This window comes from Canis lupus, chromosome 3, assembly GCF_003254725.2.
Source record: "Canis lupus dingo isolate Sandy chromosome 3, ASM325472v2, whole genome shotgun sequence".
NCBI classification, from domain to species: domain Eukaryota; kingdom Metazoa; phylum Chordata; class Mammalia; order Carnivora; family Canidae; genus Canis; species Canis lupus.
In genome coordinates, this window is record NC_064245.1 from 55,720,162 (window position 1) to 55,742,564 (window position 22,403).

The window sequence follows — 22,403 nt, forward strand, 5'->3', positions numbered from 1 at the left end:
AATATACAAGTGTTCATAATTTCCCGTAGCTTTATTATTGTCAGCAATAAACGACCATAAGCTATATTTTTTAAAAGTCTGCTTACAAAAAAAAAAAAGAAAGTCTGCTTACTTTGGCAATGAACACTATAAGGTGCTTCAGAATAAATTGATCAAGGAGTGTGCAAGACCTACCTACATTGTGGTTAAAAGATCAGTTCTGGAATAAACCACATGGGTGTGAATCTTGACTCCAGTGTTTACTAACTGGAGACCTTGGGAGATTTCAACTCCTCTATATATATGTGTGTGTTTGTAGAAGAAATAACTGAAAAGACACATGTATGTGTGATTAGCACTTTTCTGGGAATTCGGGTTCCAGCCTAGTATTGCCTTGACCAGCTTTCTCAGCTGTAAGGTGGAGCTAACAAGACCCACTTCCCAGGTCAGGAAACAACTGTGGGAATCAGTGTCACAGCATTCATGGTGCATGCATTTTGCCCACAGTAGGGAGCATTGCAAATGTGATGATAGTGGTGACACCTCTCTTTTGTCAGGAAGCCTCACCAGGCCTGCACCTTCCCTCTAAGCAGAGCACTGCAGGAGGAGAGCACCTCATCAAAACCACTTACCTTACCTAGCTGGATCTCAGGATTTTCTGAGGCTGCCCTCGCTCTTAAGAACCAAGGGAGGTTCCCCTGAGCTTTGCATCTCATATCCCAGCAAAATTCTAAGACTTCTCTAGATTTAGAGGAAGAAATTCTTTTGATTTCTCATGCTCCACTCTGTGTCCAGGGATGTCGCTTATAGTCTCTGCACCTTGCTATGTCAATCCAGACTTGAAACTCAACATGTTGTGTTCCCTGAAAGTATCCTCTTTTACAGCAGTATTAATGAACAAGTTTTTTTCCCTAAAGATTTTATATTTTTTCTGAAGGATGAATGTTTTGTTGCTCCTGCACAGCAAATAAAGATATGCAGTAGATATGTTTGCTTTCCAGAGATTTTTTTTGCAATAACTCAGCACTGAGAACTTCTCTCTGTCTCTGCCTTCATCTCCACCAGCTCTTTTCCAGCCACTCTCCTACTACCCCCACTGAACTTTGTACTTTTTTTCTGCTATAGAGCAAATCCCACCCTCTTTGGCTCCTATTGACTTACTTGCATAAACTAGTCAGATATATAGTAGACCAAAGCCCTTTGCTTTAATGGAGTGCCCTACCTGCTATAGAGGAGCTATACGTATAGAAATAGCCACTTGTCCTATTACATGTAATTAAATCCATTCATTAACTTGTGGTCGAAATGCTAACTGGTATTTGTCATATGGCTCTGTGGCCCTATTCTTAAAGGAATTTGCCTTTGTCATATTTGTTTTTATTCCAAAGGTGTCCCTCAACCTAATATAACTTGGTTGAAGAGAGGAGGATCTCTGAGTGACAATATTTCCTTGCTTTTCAATGGATCCCTGTTGTTGCAGAATGTTTCCCTTGAAAATGAAGGAACCTATGTCTGCACAGCCACCAATGTTCTTGGAAAGGCAGTGGCAGCATCTGTACTCCACGTGCTGGGTAAGTGTCAAATTCTTCTGGCTGAAGTGCTTCCTGTAATATATACAAAGCAGGACCCAGTTTTGTCATTCTGGAGTTGAGGAATAAACAAGATGGATCTTAAATGGTTTAACCATGGCTTCCCTCTCCCCACTTACAACAAGCACTAAGTCTGACATTTTGTCCTACCAGTTCTCCTCATAGAAGGCTGTGACTTTCTTGCTAATACTTCTCTGCCCAGAAAACTACACTGACTTATAAAGTTTTCTGCTCAGAATCAAGACCCTTCAGCTTCTGCCTCTTTATTTGCTTATCTGCTGACCCCAACCCCCATTCCAAGCTAGCAACGAGCTCTGTTGTAGTCAACATGGGTTCCTGCCCTATAATCCAATAGACTCTGCCACGCACATGCTATTTCCATTGAAGTATGGCTTCTGGGCACACTGCTCTCCAAAGAAGATGTGTCCCTCACTGCCTTTCTCTTTGGAAAAATGGAGGGCCAACTTCTGCCCTTTACAGAAGAGTTCCTATCTGGATTTTGTTTGACCTCTTTTCTCTGGTCTTACCATTCAGTATCTGATTAAGTCCTAACACACATTTCTCTCCAGTTGTTTCCTCAGCTAAATTGTAGGTCCTTTAATTATAGACACCATGTGTGATTTGTTTTGCAACTCTGAGGATATAATATAGAATGAGATACATAGTACGTATTCATTAAATACTAATCAACTGAGTCTTAAGACATCGTACAGTTGGATCAGTAGTGTAATTTGGAGAAGCTCATTACCATGTGCCCCTTGGCACAGAGTGACAAGCTCAGTGCTGCTTCTACTATCTGTAGGATAATATGTGGAGTTCAACAGATTCTTGTCACCAAAATAGGTTTTAAATTGTTGAGGTTTTAGGACTCAGTAAGTAATACTCCTCTTTCCCATCAGGATTTGGAACCAATTGAGAATTGATCCCATAAGTCAGTCACATGGACATTAAGGATCATTTATTATTCCTCCTTATAGCTCTAGTACCTAACACAGGTGTATTTAAGTATTAAATCAGTGTTTCACAAATGAATGAAATTGAGTTGTTGGCAGACCTGGCATGACATTATTAGAGAATCCATTGCTGAACCAAGGGACTGATGGAAAAGAGCCTTCCCAATGGCTTTTCTTCCTGTCATTTAGAGGCACCCAGGGACATGAACAGATGGGAGATGCCAATGTGGGCAGTTAGAACAGTTATCATGCATAAAACACTTTGGTGTTCATTAACTCCTCTGATATTTACAATAGCACAGGGTTGGGGGGAAGTTTTAATCCCACTATACAAATAAGGAGACCCCCACAGAAATTTTTCCTAGAGTCTAAATATATAACCTTCTCTTGGAATGTTCTTCATACTACCCCTTGTGGACCATAAGTGCTGACCAGGAAGGCAGTGGTGTACCTCCATTTGACTCTTCCCAAAGATCCCTGTGGTCTTCTAGGATTATGGAATGGAAGATTTTCAACTGATTGAATTGGCCAAGCCTGTCTTATTCTTGAATGCCTCCCCGTGCTCTGAGAAGTGCCAGCCTTATTCCTTGCTTCTGATCTTCTCCACTTATGAAGCTGCATGGTCATCTCAGCTCTGCCCTGCACACCTCTTCCCTCAGAAGTCCCTTCCACTAAGCAGTTCATCATTTTGCTTAACTTGACTGAGGAATCAAGAATGTTTTACATGGCACAGTACATGGCATTCCTCCACTGCCCTGCTCTTATGCTCAGGCTTCATGGCCTTTCTGAAAGCCCACATTCCCCACCACGTGAAGTCCCCTATGAGACATCATCCATTTTCCTGCTGCCAAGGCCCCTCTTGAGTGGAAGAACTCTGCTGTTCTCAGCTGCCTCATCCAGCCCTTTTAGAATTTTGGTGAATCTATTTTTTTTCATCTTATTAGGCTATAAACCATGAAAACATGCAGAAGTACCACATGTTAGCAAAATTGCTGTAACAGCCTCTGTAGCATGCACACACCCAAACCCACACATAACTCCCAGATCTGTGTGAGCCTGAGCATCCAAGACAGAGCATTTATTTGGAAAGAGCTGACTTCCTAGTAGTTGTCTTTTTTAAAAACACCCAAGTGGGGACAAGAATTGATACTGTTTAACTGGAAAAGAAAGGCTCCTTTCTTCTTTCTTTTTCTTCCTCAGAACAAAGACGTTTGGACAGTAAAAGTGTATTTCCCAAGGACCACAAAAAACATATGCTCCAGGCATCCAACACGGGAACCAACAGTAATGACCCAACAGGAGAACCCCTACCTCCAGGTCAGAGATTTTGACTTTTTAGGGATTTACCATTTGTGAGGCACATGCAGGGAAAAGGATTAAGCTGCAAGACTCCATGTTTTGCACTTCTCAATAAGTAAAACTTTTCCTAGGCATTTGGCCAGCTCTCCCCTTGCCCTCAGTCTTCTGTGGCTCAATTTGTTCCTTCCATATTGAAACATTTTCGAAAAAGAAATCACTCCCAAGGAAGCCTGCAGAGCTCATATCCCAAATGTGCATCATTATTTGTGATAAAATAGGGATTGGCTTTCCAGTTTTAAAACTATTGCCAACTTGGTAAATATTCACAGAGGGAAGATTTGCTAAGAATTCTGGAACCAATTCTTTCATTTTTCTCTTTTCATAAGTTTTTTCCCTATACTTACTAACTTTGTTATGCATCACTGTTTGGTCAGGAGAACATAATCTTAGTATTTCAAGGTTACAAAACTCTTTAGGAGGCCAAGGGAAAGAAGTAGAGTTAAGAAAATCAAAAATGCTGAAATTGCAGGAAACTAGTACTGATGATCTCAGATTCTTGTAGCTCAGAAGTGAGTAAATCACAGAAGGATACAGAGAAGCTACTATTGGACTTCATGCTTTATTATATGTCCTATACAGGAATAATACTGGCTACATCATTTTGATCTTTTAAATCTTGAACAAATGCCTCTCCTTTGTAGAACATATCCCAAAGGATAACTTTGTAGGTAGAGAGTCTAGAAATGTAGTTCCTAGGCCCCCACCTTCTCAGAAGCAGAGAGAGCATGAAGAGGAAAATAGTATTGGACCACCAATCAAACAGTCCAGCTTGTGTTATTTATGACATTATTCCCCAGGAGTATTTATATATTTCTTCTCCTCTTTCAGATATAATACTACCATTATGAAATGCACTATAATCCATTCATCATTCAGCATTTGTCTTAGTCTATTTTGGCTGTTAAAACAAAAACCATAGACTGGGTAGCTTATAAACAGCAGACATTTATTGCTCCAAATTCTGGAGGCTGCAAAGCCCAAGATCAAGGCACAAGCAGATCAAGTGTCTGATGAGAGGCCACTTGCTCGTTCACAGATGGCCATCTTTTCACTGTTTCCTCACATGGCAGGAGTGAAGAAGATCCCTGGGTTCTCTCTTGTAAGGGCACTAATCCCATTCATGGGGGCTCCACCCTCATGACCTTATTACCTCCTGAAGGCCCCACGTCCTAGGACCATTTTGTTGGATGTTGGGATTTGACATCTGAATTTTGGATAGACACAAGTGTTTGCCTGGCACTTACTTTTGCCAGGCTGGGGTACAGAGATGACCTGGCCCTTGGAACACTCATAGTCTAGAGAGACAGGCAGGCATGTAAATAGGTATTTTGACAAGTGCTGTAATAGAAAGATGACCAACTACACTGGCACCACTGAGAAAGGGGCCCTAACTCTGGAGAAGACAACCAAGTTTTTGCACAGGCCATGATGTTTGTTCTGGGATGAGGAAGAACAACATTCCAGGCAGAGACAGATGTGCAAAGGCAGATAGGAATTCCATGTGGAAGGGAACATGAGATCAAGGAACTCCTTCAAATCAATTAATTTAAAAATTAGGTATTTATGAGGCTGAAAGTGCTGGAAAGTTGAAATCTTTGGAATATTTAAACATTTGGTTTATTAATACTACCTACCTTGTTTGACCACCTCCTACACACATACATACACACACATACACATGTATACATTCTGGAATATGCCAGCCCTTCAATGGATCCTTACCTTAACATTTCAAAGAGACTCGTTTATTAATTTAACAAATACTGCTTGAGTACCTAATATATAACATGCACTGTCTGGCAGTGGACAGGACAGAAGAGCTCCCCACTGTCATGGACTTGGCATCCCAGTAGGAAAGATGGACAATAAACAAGGAAACATATATTTCCCTGTGGTAAGTGCTTTGAAGGAAACAAAATAGGGTGATAACACGGTGCTTGCCACCTTGGAGAAGAAAGTCAGGACCAGCCTTCCAAGGATGTGATACTTGAGCCCAGACTAAACAATAAAGATAGGACCCTCCATACACAAGAATGAGGAAGGAGCATTTCTGGCAGAGGGAATAGTGAGTGCAAGAACCATAAAGTGGCAACAAGCTTAATGTGGTCAAGAAACACAAAGAAAATTCATGTGATGGGGGCACAGTGGAGGAGAGGGAGGAGATATGAAATGAAGTTAGAAGGTTGCTGAGGACCTTTGAAGGTCAAGGTAAAGATTAGAGTTTATTCCTATTCTTCCAGCACCATTTGTTGAAGAGACTGTCTTTTCCCCATTGTATATTCTGACCTACTTTGTTATAGAATAATTGGCCATATAAGCAAGGGTTTATTTCTGTGCTTTCTATTCTGTTCTATTGATCTAGGTGTCTGTTTTTATTCCAGTATCATACAATGCAAAGAATGAAACTGGACCACTTTCTTACACTATACATGAAAATAAACTCAAAATGTACTAAAGATCTAATTGTGAAACCTGAAACCATAAAAATCCTAGAAGAGAGCACAGGCAGTCATCTCTCTGACATTGTCTGTAGAGACATTTTTCTAGATATGTAACCTCGGGCAAGGGAAGCGAAAGCAAAAATAAACTATTAGGACTACATCAAAATAAAAAGCTTCTGCACAGTGAAGGAAACAATCAACAAAACAAAAAGACAACCTACTGAATGGAAGAAGATATTTGTGAATGATACATCTGGGGTTAATATGCAAAATATATAAAGAACTTATACAACTCTACAGCAAGATAACAAATAATCTGATTAAAAATGGGCAGAAGACCTAAACAGACATATTTCCAGAGAAGACATTCAGATGGCCAACAGACACATGAAAAGATGCTCAACATCACTCATAATTAGGAAAATGGAAATCAAAACTACAATGAGGTATCATCACACACCTATCAGAAAGACTAGAATCAAAAAGACAAGAAATGGCAAGTATGGGCGAGGATGTGGAGGAAAAGGAATTTTTGTGTACTATTGATACTAATATTAGTAAATTGGTACAGCCACTATGGAAAACACTATGCAGGTGCCTCAAACACTTAAAAATAGAACTGCCATATGGTCTAGTAATTCTACTCAGGTATCTATCCAAAGAAAATAAAAATACTAATTTGAAAAGTATATGCACCCGTATATTTTTAGCAGCATTATTTACAATAGCCAAGATATGGAAGCAGCCCAAATGCTCATCAATAGATGAATGGATAAAGAAGATGTGATATGTTTATATATACGATGGAATATTATTCAGCCATAAAAAGAATTAAATCTCTCCATTTGTAACAACATGGATAGACCTGGAGGGTATAAAGCTAAGTGAAATAAGTGAGATAGAGAAAGACAAATACCATATAATCTCACTCATGTATGGAATCTAATAAACAAATGAACAAGGAAACAAAAAGATATTAAAAAAAAAAAACACAGGGATCCCTGGGTGGCGCAGCGGTTTAGCGCCTGCCTTTGGCCCAAGGCGCGACCCTGGAGACCCGGGATCGAATCCCACGTCGGGCTTCTGGTGCGTGGAGCCTGCTTCTCCCTCTGCCTGTGTCTCTGCCCCTCTGTCTCTCTCTCTCTGTGACTATCACAAATAAATAAAAATTAAAAAAAAAAACACAGAGAGCAAATGGATTATTACCAGAGGGGAGGTGGATGGGGAATAGGTGAAATTGGTGAGGAGATAAGAGCACACTAATCACGATGAGCACTGAATAATGTATAGAATTATCGAATCACTGTATTATACACCTGAAATTAATACAACTCTATGTTAATTATACTTCAATTTAAAAAAAGACTAGAGTATAGTCCTAACACATATGAAGCAATGATAAGTCTTTTATGGGAGTAAATATGATCTACTTTTCAAATGCTCTTGTATCCAAAATCACTAACCATTAACAAAAAATTATCAAATTGAACCTCATCACAATTATTAAAATCTGTTCAAGCACACCATGAAGAATATAAGTAGATAAGCCATAGGCTAGGAGAAAGATTGGCCCAACATATGTCTGATGAGGAACTTATATCTAGAATATATAAAGAATTCCTACAAAACAGTGAACTCTCTCCTCCCCTCCAAAACAATGGGCAAAAACTTGTACAGATAGTTCACAAAAGATCTACAGATGGCATCAGGGAAATGACAGTTAAAACCACAAAGAGATACCATTTTACACTTACTAGAACAGTGAAAATGAAAAGACTGACAATGCCAGATTTCAGTAAGGATGTGAAACTACTGAAACTCTTTGTACGTATGGGTGGTAGGTGTGTAATCTAATACAACCACTCTGGAAAACTGTGTGTTAGTTTCTAACAAAGCTAAGCATACACCTACCTTTGACACAGCAATTCTGCTCACAGATATTTGCCCATATCTGGGTAAATGAAAAATGAAAACATGTTCACAAAAAAATGTGTACAAGAATGTATATAGCAGCCTTCACTTCATATTCTCCTTTTGGCCACCAAAAGGAGAATAGATAAACAAAGTATAGTATATTCATATGATGGAATATTATTCAGCAACAATAGAGAATGGGCTATGTACAACAATACAAGTTAATCTCAAAAATCTTATGTGAAGTAAAAGAAACCAAATGCAAAAGAGTACATGAATGAAGTCCAGGAGCAGATGACACTAATAACGAATACTTATGGAAATGAACAAGTAATTGCCTGGGAAGGAGGGTTAGGGGAATTGATTAAAATAATTTGGATTAAAATAATTGATTAAAATAATTCAATTAATGATTAAAATTGATCAAATTCAGAGGAAACTTTTTGGATGATGAAGTGTTTTATATCTTGCTTTGGATTATGGTTACAAGAACACATACAATTGTGAAAACTCATAAACCTGCACACCAGATTGCTGAGCATTTTATTGTGTGTGAATTACACCTCAATTAAAAAACAGAAACAAAAAAACCACATGTTTTTAAAGAAATGCATGTTTGTCCTGTCATGAAGTGTCAAGGTGTCTTTGTGAAATATGGCATAGTAAAGTTCAATGTAAAGTCAGACACACTTGGGTTCTGGGTGAAGGGACTTGAGCAAGTCACTTAGCTTTTTCACACTTCTGCAAATAAAATGGATCGAATTCACAAGATGGCCATAAGGATTAAGTGAAAAATTGATGACCAAGTGTCTAATTCAGTACACCTCACCTATGAGGTTCTCCATAAACCCAGCTATTTTTAAAAATTGTTTTAAATAAACTGTAATCCTGGGGGCCCAACTAAAAATATATACAGTTCTGCTTTGCAAATGATGCCATATGCAACTTAAGACAAAAATTCAAAAATCAGAAGGAAAATCTGGAAAACAACAAGTTAAAGAAATGGCTCTGCTCTGTGAGGGAGTCTGTGGACACAGCTGGTAGCCATCAATTACTTGTGATTGTGACAGGAAAATCTGGCACCTTCTGTGGTCACACACAAATCTGTCATCATCGTATTGTATCTCATCTTTTTTACCAAGTGTCAAAGAGGAAGGGAAAGGCTGTTTGGAATGAGGACTAAAATTAAAAAGCCATAATTATTGGAGGTGGTCAGCTTCAACTTCGCTAAAGGAAACTCCCATTCTTACCTTTCCAGATGTCTCCACGACAAATTATTTATGCAGTTTCAGCAGTAAGCTGAAGTTTAGATAAGAATTAATGGAAAAGTAAGAATGGAATGAAATGCATTTTTAACCTTAGTGCTTAATCCCCAGTCCCTGTTAAACAGTCTTTCATTTCTCCGCCTGGTCCACATTGGAGAACTAGAACCGGTCAGAGCATCCCCTGGAGATACCCTTCTCTCTCGTCCTCTTGGCTCTGCTCGGAGAATGCCGAGGAGCCAGCCCACTGCACAGAGCACCTCCTCCCTCTTTCTGGGATTTTTCTGGCAAGTCCAGCTGGCCTCCAATAGCGCCTCTCCAGGCTGTGGTCCAAGGGCCCCATGCTGGCCACCATTCCCCAGTTATTACAATAAGTCAGTGGAGGAAACATGAAATTTAAAGGAGCCCTTGCACTAGGGGATGGTTTGCTCTCTGTGCTCCTCGGCTAACCAAGACACAGCTCCTGATGGTCTTTAGCCATGTCCGCTCCAGGCCCATCATCATACCTCATTTAGGGCTGTCATGACATTTCATTTCCTTTCCACAGAGCCTTTTTGGGAGCTCGGTAACTGGACACATTGTTCTGCCACCTGTGGCCACTTGGGAACCCGAGTTCAGAGGCCCCGGTGTGTGCTGGCCACCGGGCAGGAAGTAAGTGAGGCCTTTTGCCAACACCTCCAGAAGCCGCTGGCCGGGTTTCAGCCCTGTAACATCCGGGACTGCCCCCCGAGGTATGTGTAGTCACTCTTCTCATCTGTACCAGGTATTTGCTTGTGTTAGAAGGCCTGGTAAGTTGTACTTGGCACCAGGCATTCTGCTAAGTGCTTCACGGGGACCACCGCACCATTACCTTGGAGGTAGATGTGGGTTTCTTATTTTACAAGGACCCCAAGGCCGCACTGTTATAAAGGCCAAATTCAAATCAAGATGATCTGCGCTCAGAGCCTCGGCTCCTGACCGCTCCCCAAATCTTCTTTCTGTGCTCACAGTATTATCTGGTCTTTAGTGGTGCCGGGCCTGTGAGTTTGCCTCGGAGACAATGCAGCAGGCCAGAGTCATCAGAGGTCCTGTCCAAAGTGCCATTCCCTAGATTCCACCCTGGATAAAAACCCTTAATAACCTTTCTAATGTAAGAGATGATAGAAATCAAGAATTTAAAAATGTCCAGAATCAAATGCACGATCTCCACCAAACCTAATCTGCCCCCCGCCCCAGGCTTCCAGATCCAGTGACTGCATCCCAGACCTCCCTGCTTCTCTCACTTCCAACTGTTCTTGTCCAGTTCCACCATTCCTGCAGGAGCTTATGCCATCAGCGTCCCTCATGGGGACTGCTACAGAATCCTCCTGATTCTTGGCTCCCTCCCCAGAGTGCTTTTCCCCTACGTAAGCAGAATAGTCTTTAAAACATGAATTTGGGGGCACCTGGGTGGCTCAGGGGTTGAGCATCTGCCTTTGGCTCAGATCATGATTTGGGAGTCCCGAGATCAAGTGCCGCATCAGGCTCCCCGCAGGGAGCCTGCTTCTCTCTCTGCCTATGTCTCTGCCTCTCTCTCTGTGCCTCTCATGAATAAATAAATAAAACCTTTAAAAAATAAATTAAAAATAAAACATGAATTCTCCATGATGCCTCTTTGTTTAAAACACTTCAAAAACTTCTTGTGGTTCTTAGGACAATGGCCCTAATCCCTAGCATTGTGGGTATGTCTGTCTTGCTCAGTTTTTTCACCCTGGAGTCTACACCAGTGCCTCACACACACTAGTAAAATTTGCTGCCCGGCTGAATACAGGAGTGGAAGAACAAAAGTCCCTCTGTGCTTATACCTCGGGCTGCCATTATACTCTGTCATTGTCTGTCCCAGCCTGGTTATGTGATCACTCCATGCTGTCTTTTTGTCTCTTAGGCGTGCCTTCCTCCTAACTCAGGGCCTTTGCACATGCTGCTCCCTCTGCCTAGAACACTGTTTGCACTTAGTTCTTTCTGTTCATGTCTCTTAGGGAAACTGTCCCTGACCTTCCCCTCCAAGCTCAGCCAGGCCCCTGTACTATAGGAGTTTCTTTTTTTTTTTTTATCATTCATCTTCATAGCCATTCATCTTCATCTTACCATGATCTATCTTGTTCTCCTGCTAGACAGTCCTGTCCCAGGAGGTAAATCCACAGCTGTTTGCAGAACATCTTATTCCCAGCACTTAGCACAATGTCTGCCCCATTGTGCACCTTCCACAAATATGTATGGAGTGAATGAATGATTGATTGAATCACAGAGTACCTGGCAGGTAACTGACCAAATGGCACCAGCATCCCCAGTAAAATAAAATGAAATAAAATATAATAACAGTAGCATTTATGCAGCACAGCCATGAGACAGGTACTATGTTGGAGAGCTCACTGCCCTCATACAAAGGTCCACACTAGATCTGCTGACCTGGGTCTTGGAGGGAGGAGGGAAGCAGGGCCACACTGGAAAACAAACAGATGCCTGGGAGCATGTTCTCGAAGGGTTGTGGCCATCGGAGGCACCCTGGCTGACGTGTCTCTCCACACCTGTCCTGTTCTGTGGAGAAAGGTCTTGCACAGAGTCATCTGTCCCTCGGGAAGCAGTGAACCGCTGTGGCAGTAACTCGGGGGAGCTGGTTATGTCAATTCTCAACTCTTAACAAAGTGGAAAAAAAATTACCAGCAACCGTGTTTATTAAGTATTCTCAAACCTATGCAGATTTCTAGAATAAGCAGCTGTCTACTTTCACATCTACGAGAGATGACTTAGATGTCATGTAACCCTAGGGCTCTCCACACAGAGGGTCCTTCATCTTTCTGTGCCACGGATACCTCTGGTTGTCTGGAGAAGCCTGGGGAATGACGGTTTTAATCTGTAAAAGGAAAAAGGAAAAGGAAACCAAAGACATTGAAATACAATACTAACATGTTAAAAAATGATGGTACAGTCATGGATTTGTTTCTCTGTTAATACTGTAATACCTAGCAGTACATTAATTTTGAAGTGATAAATATAAATGACATTTTGAGATGCCTCCCACAGTTATTATGTCATGTAAAAACATCTATGATTTCCATTGGTTAACAAAATCCCAGATATTGCTAGTACTACCATATTTTGTGACTGACATATTTATAACAAAAGGAATACTAAGTTTCAGTTGTAGCTCAGTGATGATGAAGAGGTAATTCTTTGCCTATCCGGGTGCGTGGTCCCTTGGAACACCACAGAGCTCAGGTTAGGAACCCCTGCTCTGCTGAACTTCAGGGTCAGTAAGCCTAGACCAACCCCAGCTCTGCTGGCATGTGGTTATGTGGCCATAACCAAGTTATTGACCCTCTTGGACATTGGTGTCTTCCCTACAAGAATAGCAATAACATGTAAATATCTCATAGAGCAAATAGCACCTATGTGTTTTAAAATTATTTTCTCCCCTTAGTTTCAGTGAGTTGAAATCATCTTTTTTAAATTCCCACCTAACGTTTCCCCAGCTGTACTCTGGGGCCACACAAGTGCCAGCGCTCATGTACGTGCAGACTCCACCCCAGTGTTCCTTGTCTCTACCTGGTAATTCTGTTGCTCAATTTTTCCTTTTCCAGACACTCCCTCTGGGATCTGACATTGCAGTCCTCACTAAGCTGCCATAGTTTTTGTTCTCAGGTGGCTCACGGGTACATGGTCAGAGTGCTCTGTGTCTTGCGGTGAAGGATTCCACAGTCGGCAAGTGGCCTGCAAGCGTATCAAAGCCAACGGAACTGTGCAGGTGGTGTCCCCAAGAGCATGTGCTCCCACGGAGAGACCTCTAGGAAGACGGCCATGTTCCATTCATCCTTGTGGTCAGTGGGTCGTCGAACCAGGGGGCCAGGTACAAGCTGACAAATCTAGTGCTTTGACAGAACTGTGATTATCACTTTGCTTCTAATACATTTGTTGTTGTTGTTTCTTTTTAAAAAAATTTGGGTGGTGGGGATAATCTGATTGATTTCTAAAGTTAATGTATGTATCTGACGTGAAGGATTAGATTTGGAAATCCTAGTATCTCTGTCTTCCCATGTAAAGGTGAATCAGAGTTGGATTCTTTGAATATAGTAGCTCAGTGACAGAAGTTCCAAGACGGGCTGGTCCAGGGCCATCAGAATTAGAGAAGGCTTCAAGAGAAGAAGCAGAAGAATGTTAGTAACATGTGCACAAAAGTCTCATAGCCCGTATCCCAAATACCACCCTGAATAACATTATAAATAAAAAAATGTTTGAGAAAAATTTTTTATTTTTTTTAATTTAAAAACAATTTTTAAAAGATCTTATTTATTTATTCATGAGAGACATAGAGAGAGAGTCCGAGACATAGGCAGAGGAAGAAGCAGACTCCTCGCAGGGAGCCCGATGTGGGACTCAATCCTGGGACTCCAGGATCATGCCCTGAGTCAAAGGCAGACACCCAACCACTGAGCCACCCAGGCATCCCGGAAAAAAATTTTAAAAGAAATGTCTAGGAAGCTAGTTAGTCTGCTAGGGTTGCCATAACAAAATGCTACAGACTGGTGTGCCTGGAAGAGTAGAAATTTATTTTCTCAAAATTCAGAGGCTGGAAGTCTAAGATCAAGTTTCTATCAGGATTAGTTTTATGAGACCTCTCTTTCCCACTTCAAGACAGCCACCTTCTCACTGTGTCCTCAGGGGGCACCTTCTCTGTGCAGACGGAGAGAGAGATTGATTTCTGGTGCCTCTCCCTCTTCTTATAAGGACACAATTTCTAGCAGATGAAGGCCCCACCCTTATGACTTCATTTCACCTTTAATTCCTCCTTATAGAGCCTGTCTCCAAATACAATCACTTTGGGGGTTAGGGCTTCCACATACAAATTTTGAGGGGACACAGTTTGGTCCATAACATTCCGCCTTCTGCCCCTCTCTCCCAAATTCATGTCCTTCTCATGTGCAAAGTACATTCATCTCATCCCAGTATCCTTAGAAGTTTTGTCCCATTCTTTCCTCAATTCAAATCCAAAGTCTCACCAAATGTCACCTAAATTAGGTATGGGTAAGAAGCAAGCCATCCTGATTCAGAATTCCTCTCCTGCTGCAAAGCTGTGGAGGCAGACAAGTTACATCCTTCCAAAATACAGTGATGGGACAAGCAGAGGATAGACGTTCCCTTTCCAAAAGAGAGAAATCAGAAGAAAGGGGTGGTGGGTCCCAGTCAAGTCCAAACTCTAGCAGGGCTAATCCATTAGATCTTAACACTTGAGAATAATCCTCTTTGGCTTGATGCTCTGCCCTCCAGACCCACCGGGGCAGTGGCATTGCCCCCATGGCCCAAGACAGCATGCCTGTCTCTCCCACATGGCTCTTTGGAATGGTCCTGCTCCTGAAGCACTAGGCAGGGGCAGTGGGGCCCATGGAAATTGAGGAGGAAACAACCTCCCCCCTGGGCTTGTTGTGGGAGTGGCAGCCCTGGTGAGCTCTGAATCTGGGGTCATTCTTCCCTCTTCCTGAAGAATAAAGCATGTTTGCAGCTGAATGGCTTATCCCATCCTGTAGAATCCACAGTTTCTTTCTTTTTTTTTTTTTTTTTTTGAATCCACAGTTTCTAAAGCCTTCCTTAATTGGGTCCCATCATTATCTCTCCTGGTACAATTCTATCTCTACTCCTGACCTCTGCTGGGATGGCTGATTAACTCCGTGGGTAAGCTCCTTGGAGCTCCATGGAGTGAAGTTACAGCCACACCTGCAGTGGTCCCTCCAGAACATACGATCTCATTCTTTGAATGAAATATGGATGGACTGAGAGTTTTCTGAATCCTCGAGTTATGGTTCCTTTTTACTTTAATGATTCCTTCAATATATCTGTCCCCTCACATTCTCCTATAAGTACCCTGAACACTTTCCTTAGAAATCTCCCCAGTGAAATATCCAATTTTGTCCCTTTTAAGTTCTATTGTCCACAAAACACTGGACCACAATTCAGCCAAGTTTTGCTGTTTTTTGAAAAGATTTATTTATTTATTTGAGAGACAGAGAAAGTATACACAAGAGAGTGCATGAGAGAGCACAAGTGCATGAGTGGGGGAGGGGGAGGAACAGAGGGAGAGAGAATCTTGAGCAGACTCCCTGCTGAACACAGAAGCTCAAGTTCATGACCCTGAGATCATGACCTAAGCCTAAACCAAGAGTTGATGCTTAACCCACTGAGTCACCCAGGCACCCTGTATTTTTGCCATTTTCAAATGACGACTGCCTTTCCTCCAGTTCTTCCTTATTTCCATCTGAAACCTCATCAGAATCCCCTTAAATGTTCATATTTCTAACTCGGTCCAGCTTTTTCAAGTATGCACCTCAAAACTCTTCTAGACTCTACCTGTCACCCAGTACAAAAGCCCACTTCCACATGTTTAGATATTTGTTATGGTAGCACCCCACTTCTCAGTACCAAAATCTACGTATCTGTATTAGCAGGTATCCTCCAGGGGAACAGAACCAGTTGGGTGTGTGTGTGTGTGTGTGTGTGTGTGTGCGCGCCTGCATGTGCATACATGCATGAGTTAACAAGTTAATGCAGTTATGGAGGTCGCCAAGTCCCAAGAGTTGCAGAGTGAGTCAGGAAGCTGGAGATTCATTCCAGCCCAGAGGCCAGCAGGCCACAGACCCTGTAAGAGCCAGCATTTCAGTTCAAGTCAAAAAGCAAGAGAAAGTCAATATTCCAGATCAAAGACAATTAGGAGGAATTCCCTATTATTTGGGGGTAGGGTCAGTTTTTTTGTTCTTTCTGGCCCATCAACTGATTGAGTGTGCCCCACCCACTTAGAATAATCTGCTTTCCCTTGACTACTTATTTAAATGTTAATCTCCTCCAAAACATCCTCACAGAAGCACTTGGAATAAGTGCCAGATATCTAGACACACTATATTCCAGCCAAGTTGACACATAAAATTAACCAAAATAGAACCTATGAAGAAAAATAGAGTACACTATTGAAACAGATAAAGGAAAAGAAGGATGAATAAAAGGTACTCTCCATACTATAAAGATATCTATTCCCCTAAATGAACTGAAATACATAATAAAATTCCAACTAAAACTACAGTAGAATTCTTTTTTGGAACTTAAGGTAATTCTGACATTCATAAGGGAGAGCAAATGAGCACAGGAAATTTTTAGGAAAACTTATTAGAAGGGTGGGTTGACCTTCTTTACTTGGTGTGATCTGATGTAAATAAAATAATGCAGCATTCCTGCAGGAGTAACACTGAGTCATGCAGTGTAATGAGAGAACAGACTCGTGTTAAAGTGGGTTTAAAGTTCAAAGGTAATTAACCACACTGGAAGAATGGTTTAAAAAAAATAGTGTTGGGGCACCTGGGTGGCTCAGTGGTTGAGCATCTCCTCTGGCTCAGGTCGTGATCCTAGGGTCCTGGGATCGAGTCCCACATCAGGCTCCCCACAAGGAGTCTGCTTCTGCCTCTGCTTATGTCCCTGCCTTTCTCTCTGTGTCTCTCATGAATAAATAAATAAAATCTTTATAAAAAATAAATTAAAAATAGTGTTAAACCACAAGAGGTTTTTAAAGGAAATTAGAGAAGGCCTAAATGAATGGAAAGACATCCCATATTTATAGATCAGAACACTTAATGTTAAGCTGACCAGGCTTTCCAAATTAATCTACAGATTCAACACAATCCCTATAAAATCCCAGCTGGCTTCTCTGCAGAAATTGACAAGCTGATCCAAAAATTTATATGGAAATATGAAGGACCCAGAATAGTCAAAACAATCCTGAAAAAATAACAAGGTTAGAGGGTTCAAATTTGTCAGTTTCAAAACTTATTAGAGCTATATAGTAATCAAGACAGTGTGGTGCTAACAAGGGATAGAGATATAGATCACTGGAATAGAATTTTAGGTCTAGAGATAAATTTCTATATCCATATCAGTTGGTTTCTTGCAAGGGTGACAAGACCATTCAACAGAGAAAGAATAATCTCTCTGACAAATGGTGCCAGACCCCTGTATATCCACACACAGAGAAAAATGAAGTTGGATCTCTAGCTTATACCATATGCAAAAAGTTAACTCAGAGTGGGATCAAACACCTAAACTTAAGAGCTAAAACTATAAAGCTCTTGGAAGAAATGTAGACATAAATCTTCATGTCTTGGGTTAGGAAATGGTAATTTTAGATATGACACCAAAAGCACAGGCTGCAACAACAAAAACACAGCCTTTGGGCTATGTAAAAATTAAAAACTTTGGTGCTATAAAGGACATGACCAGGAAGGTGAATGGAAATAGGACCAGTGTGATGGGAAAGGCCTTTTCAAGCATAAGACAGAGTATAAGGAAAATTAATATTATGACTACAGGAAAATTTAAGAACCTCATGTCAGAAAAATTTTTTTTCTACATTTGAACTCACCTTGACACACAAGCCTCCACTTTCACTCAGAGCAAGAAAACCCTGACTTGGTAGTCGCTTGTGACTTTAAGCATCATCATTTCTGGACCTGAGCCCTGTCAGTTAGTGGTTGGCCCCATCTTTTTTTTCCCTTCTCCCCAGAGATGGTCTACGTTTCTGGGCAGGGTGTGGGGGGAGGAGGAAGAGGAGGAGGAAGATGCTCAGGTAATCTTCCTGGCTCTGAGGGAAGGCTGTCTGGCCCTCCCAACTTCCATGACCTCCCCTGGGGAACCACTGGTCCCCTGTAGCTGGGGTTTGATGTGTGACCTTGTGGTACCACAGCACGTGTGACCTCACAATGTTGTTTATGCTGCCTTGTGCTTTTGTTCTAGTGTCCTGCACGTTGCCTGGGCCGCCCTGGCAGGATGCAGCAGCATCATGCAGTTTGTCAACACCACAACAGCTCTGACCCCCGTTGCGATGACAGAAGGAGGTAATGGCCCTGCCCCAGGGTGACATGAATCATCATCTGCATCAGTCCGTGGCTGTGAATGCTTGAAAAATGAAACGAATGACTTCTCCTGTCTACCACCTCTCACAATTGACAATTCCTATCCAATGATGACTTGTGATTGTGCCATCCTCGATAGTATACATCATACTGAAATATTAACTACTATGTACAAGTATAAGTACAAATTATTTGAATGTTAAACATCTTGAGAGAGGGATACCCCAAAGAGAAAAAAGAGTAGCACTGAGAACAGATATTTTTCCCTCTATATACAAAGTTGGTCAAGCCTAATAATATTTAAGTTTATAGATTACGTCTTCCTAATGTGTTCAGTGAACCACGGTATTCCTCTGTCTAGAAACTATGTTGTTTAGGATGTTGGCATGGGGGTTTAGCAGAGAATGAAATCAGCTTTTGCCTTGTGATGGGGCTTAAACAAGAAAGGAGTTTGCTTTTCTCTTGTGTAGAAGTCAAGGCTGGTGCATGGTTTGGGGTAGAGAGCATTGTTTCATGAGGTCACCCAGAGACCCAGGCTCCTTCTGCCTGGTCTCTCCACCATCGCAGGGAAGCGCTCCCCAGCAAGCATGAAGGAATTCTGAATTCTCTCCTTCTTTTGTTGTGTGACCTGGGCTACCCAGCCTCCTAATTTGCAAATTGGGATAGTACCGTCCACAGTAAAATTATGGTTGGGAAGTTTTGAGTAGTTGGCTAGCGAGGAGCCCCTAAGCAGCCTGGGTCATAGCAGGTGCTCGAGATATGGCTCCTCTTCCTTCCTCCCCACCCTGAGTGTTGCCAGAGAAAAGGAAATGACCTTGACAGTTGGCTCAGTTTCCATTTTGAGCCTTCAGTAAGGTTTGGCAGTGTAGAATCTGCCGCATTTCCTATTCCCCACAACACAGCTCAAGCCAGAACTATTTTCCTGAAATGGAAGTTGTTTGGAACAGCTGCCCTCCTCTCAACAGACAACCTAGTTTTGTCTTTTGCTGAGAAGATAGAGACCACACACAGGCTGATGTGCATTACCCAGATGTTTCACTTTGCATTCTCAGAGATGCTTACAACACAGATTCATATGCGGATTGAGCTTTCTTTTTAACATACCTGATGTATTTTTCCGAAACTTGCTTTTTAAACTTAATCACTACATTACAGACTTTTCCCCCATCTTAGTACGTAAGACTCACTTTGCTCTTTTTCACTATTTAACATTACCTCATTCCATTGTTGATGGGCATTGAATTGTTTCAGGTTGGTTTTGGAGTTTTTGTTTTGTTTCGTTTTTTGCTATTGCAGATAAATGCTGCAGGAAGTATCCCAGAACATACAACTTTATGCACTGAGGGTTATATGCTTGTAGGATAGTTTTTGGTATGGAATGGAATGGAATTGACAGGCATAATTCTGATGCTACTAAGTTACCATCAAAATGTCTCTACCAAGAGTGTAGGAGGGTTCCCCCTTTTTATGAATATTATCCAGGTTTCAGTCTTTTTAAAAATGTTGCCAACCTGATGGATGAAAAATTACATCCTTTGTAATTTGTGCTTTTCTGATTACTTTTTTGAGAGAGACAGAGAACACATGCACATGCTCGCGAGAAGGGGGAAAGGGCAGAGGCAGAGGGAGAGAGAGAATCTAAAGCAGGCTCCTCGCTTAGTGTGGAGCCCAGTGTGGGGCTCAGTCTCATGATCTCAAGGTCATGACCTGAGCCCAGATAAAGAATCAGATGCCCAATAGACTGAACCACCCTCTGATTACTTTTTATGTACCTTTTGATTCCTTATATCTTTTTCTCAAACCCATTCACTCTTTTTTTCCATCTCTACCGTGGGTACCCATAGCCAGGCCATCCCGCTGGTCCCCCTCCACCTGTTGCTCCTTACTAGCCTACTCCTCACACTGCAGCCTGAGCAGCCCTTTCCAAAATCAAATCTGATAGCATCATCACCACCACCACACCTCCCCAACAGACTGAAATAACTTTAGAGATCTCACTTGATCTTAAGAAGAAGGGGGACCAAAGTCTGTGATGTGGTCTAGAAAACACCACATGGTCAACTCTTCCCTCCCTTTACTTATTTTTTAAAAGAAAATGGAAATGGTATTTTTAGATATGACACCAAAAGCACAGGCTGCAACAACAAAAAACACAGCCCTCCCAGCTTCCATTTATTTATTATTAACTTCTATTTATTATTCATAAATGATAAATATTTATTTATTTTTAGAGAGAGAGAGAGAACATGGGGGAGGGGCAGAGAAAGAGAGAGAGAGAGAAAATCTTGAGTACACTCCCTGCTGAGCACAAAGCCCAACTCAGAGCCCAATCCCAGGACCCCAAGATCACAACCTGAGCCAAAATCAAGTGTACTTGAGGCTTAATCGACTGAGCCACCCATGTGCCCCTCTTCCCTCGCCTTACAGCCTCATCCCAAACCTCACACCCCCTCACTCTTGGTGCTCCAGCCACAATGTTCTCCTTTCAGGATACACACTGGATGCGCCACACTCTTTCCAACCAATGGCAGCAAAAACAAGAAGCAGAAATATACTGGAGAAGGTAGAAGGCATGGAAGGGTCTGTAAGAAGGCTCAATAAATGGCCAAATGTGGCTTTAGAAAAAGAGACGTAGAAAAGAAAAGAAAAAGAAGAAAAAAAAAAGAAAGAAAAAGAGATGTAGGGGCACCTGGGCAGCTCAGTCAGTTAGGCGTCTGCCTTTATCTCAGGTGGTGATCCTGGAGTCCTGGGATCCGATACCCCATCGGGTTCCCTGCTCAGCAGGGAGTCCGCTTCTCTCTCTCCCCTCTGCCGCTTCCCCCACTCATTCTTCTTTCTTTCTCATTCTCAAATCAATAAATCTTAAGAAAAAAAAAAGAAAAAGATGTGGAGATGAACTGAAAATGTGAAAGTGTGGTTTTGTGTGTGTGAAAGTATTTAAAAGAAATAATAGAAGAAAACTTTCCGGGGCTGAGTGAGGAGAAGGATCAGGTTGGCTTTCATTTTTCTGCATCACCCCTGCTTCATCCAGGCTTGGCTCTTCTGCTTTTACATGCTGGTGCTTTGTTTTTGTGCTGGGAGTCTCCTCCAAATACCTGGAGGTTTGTGGGTGAAGGACTCAGTGAGGGAGCTGCTGTGCGTCCCTCTTGTGGTCTCTGCTGTGTTTTCTCTACAGGCCTGTTCTGCTGCCTGGGCGAGCTGACCATGGGCTGGAGAAGGAAGAGGGGGTGTCCCTGTCCCTTTAGCACCCTAGGGGAGGGAGCAGTGGGCAGGTTGGGGACCTTGAGTCCTGGAGTCGGGCCCTGCTGTTGGAGTGATGGTATCAGTGGCCAGGGGTGGAGGATCAAAGGCGAGCAGGCTGCTCACAGCTTCTTCTTTTGGACCTGGGGGGCCTCTGGGGGTGTGGGCATAACCGAAGAGGAGGGGGTGTGTGATGTGTGATATAGGACAGCACACGAGCTCCCATGCATAGATGTATGTACTGCTGGTGCCCAGACCATGTCCCCCTAGCTTGGGCATCCCCATCCCTAGTCCTATCCCTGGCTGGGAGAATATGGGATGTTCTTGCTGGACCAACCTCTTTCTTCCGCTGGGTCTTTAATGACTAGCCTCCTGAGCTTCAGCCTCCATGTTGGTCTCTAGCTCCTGTGTCCTCTCCTTGTGTATAAGCTCTGGAGCTCCTTCTGACTTCCCACTGGCCCTGCCTTCCATTGGAGCAGAAGATTCTTTGGGCTGGAAACAACACAAGTCAGCTCAGTATGATTTATGCACAAAAGGTGGGCGATTTCTTATTAAGAAAGGACCAACCAACACTTGTGCACAACAATTTGATATCCTTTTAAAATACTTTTTTTATTGTATATTCTGTGAATATTTTTTCAAAAATTTTGAGTAAAAAAAGCAGATCTCTTACATGGGGGGAGCAGTGGATGGCTGAGAAGTACTGGGTCTCTGCCCGGTTGTCCAAAGCAACTAAACTTCTGGCTCCTCTGATTCATACCCA

The 22,403-nt window shown here is 42.2% G+C and overlaps 2 protein-coding genes across 5 annotated transcripts in view; one reads left to right on the plus strand and one right to left on the minus strand.

The window, feature by feature from the left end:
- ADAMTSL3 (ADAMTS like 3) overlaps positions 1-22,403 on the plus strand; it is a 338,177-nt gene that overhangs the window by 311,284 nt on the left and 4,490 nt on the right. The window contains exons 24-28 of one of the 3 annotated variants that reach the window (XM_025436861.3): positions 1,368-1,550; positions 3,722-3,838; positions 10,045-10,228; positions 13,158-13,362; positions 18,282-18,382. In XM_025436861.3, coding sequence (XP_025292646.3) covers positions 1,368-1,550; positions 3,722-3,838; positions 10,045-10,228; positions 13,158-13,362; positions 18,282-18,382 — 790 coding nt within the window. Of the gene's footprint in view, positions 1-1,367; positions 1,551-3,721; positions 3,839-6,261; positions 6,380-10,044; positions 10,229-13,157; positions 13,363-18,281; positions 18,383-22,403 lie in introns of those variants that run through there. The other 2 variants (XM_025436862.3, XM_049108513.1) reach the window with 2 other exon arrangements.
- SAXO2 (stabilizer of axonemal microtubules 2) overlaps positions 12,173-22,403 on the minus strand; it is a 40,044-nt gene continuing 29,813 nt past the window's right edge. The window contains exons 1-3 of one of the 2 annotated variants that reach the window (XR_003131904.3): positions 17,911-18,215; positions 13,062-13,645; positions 12,173-12,369 (exon numbers count right to left, since the gene is read on the minus strand). The gene's annotated coding sequence lies outside the window, so the exon portion shown is untranslated. Of the gene's footprint in view, positions 12,370-13,061; positions 13,646-17,910; positions 18,216-22,403 lie in introns of those variants that run through there. The other variant, XR_007409894.1, reaches the window with a different exon arrangement.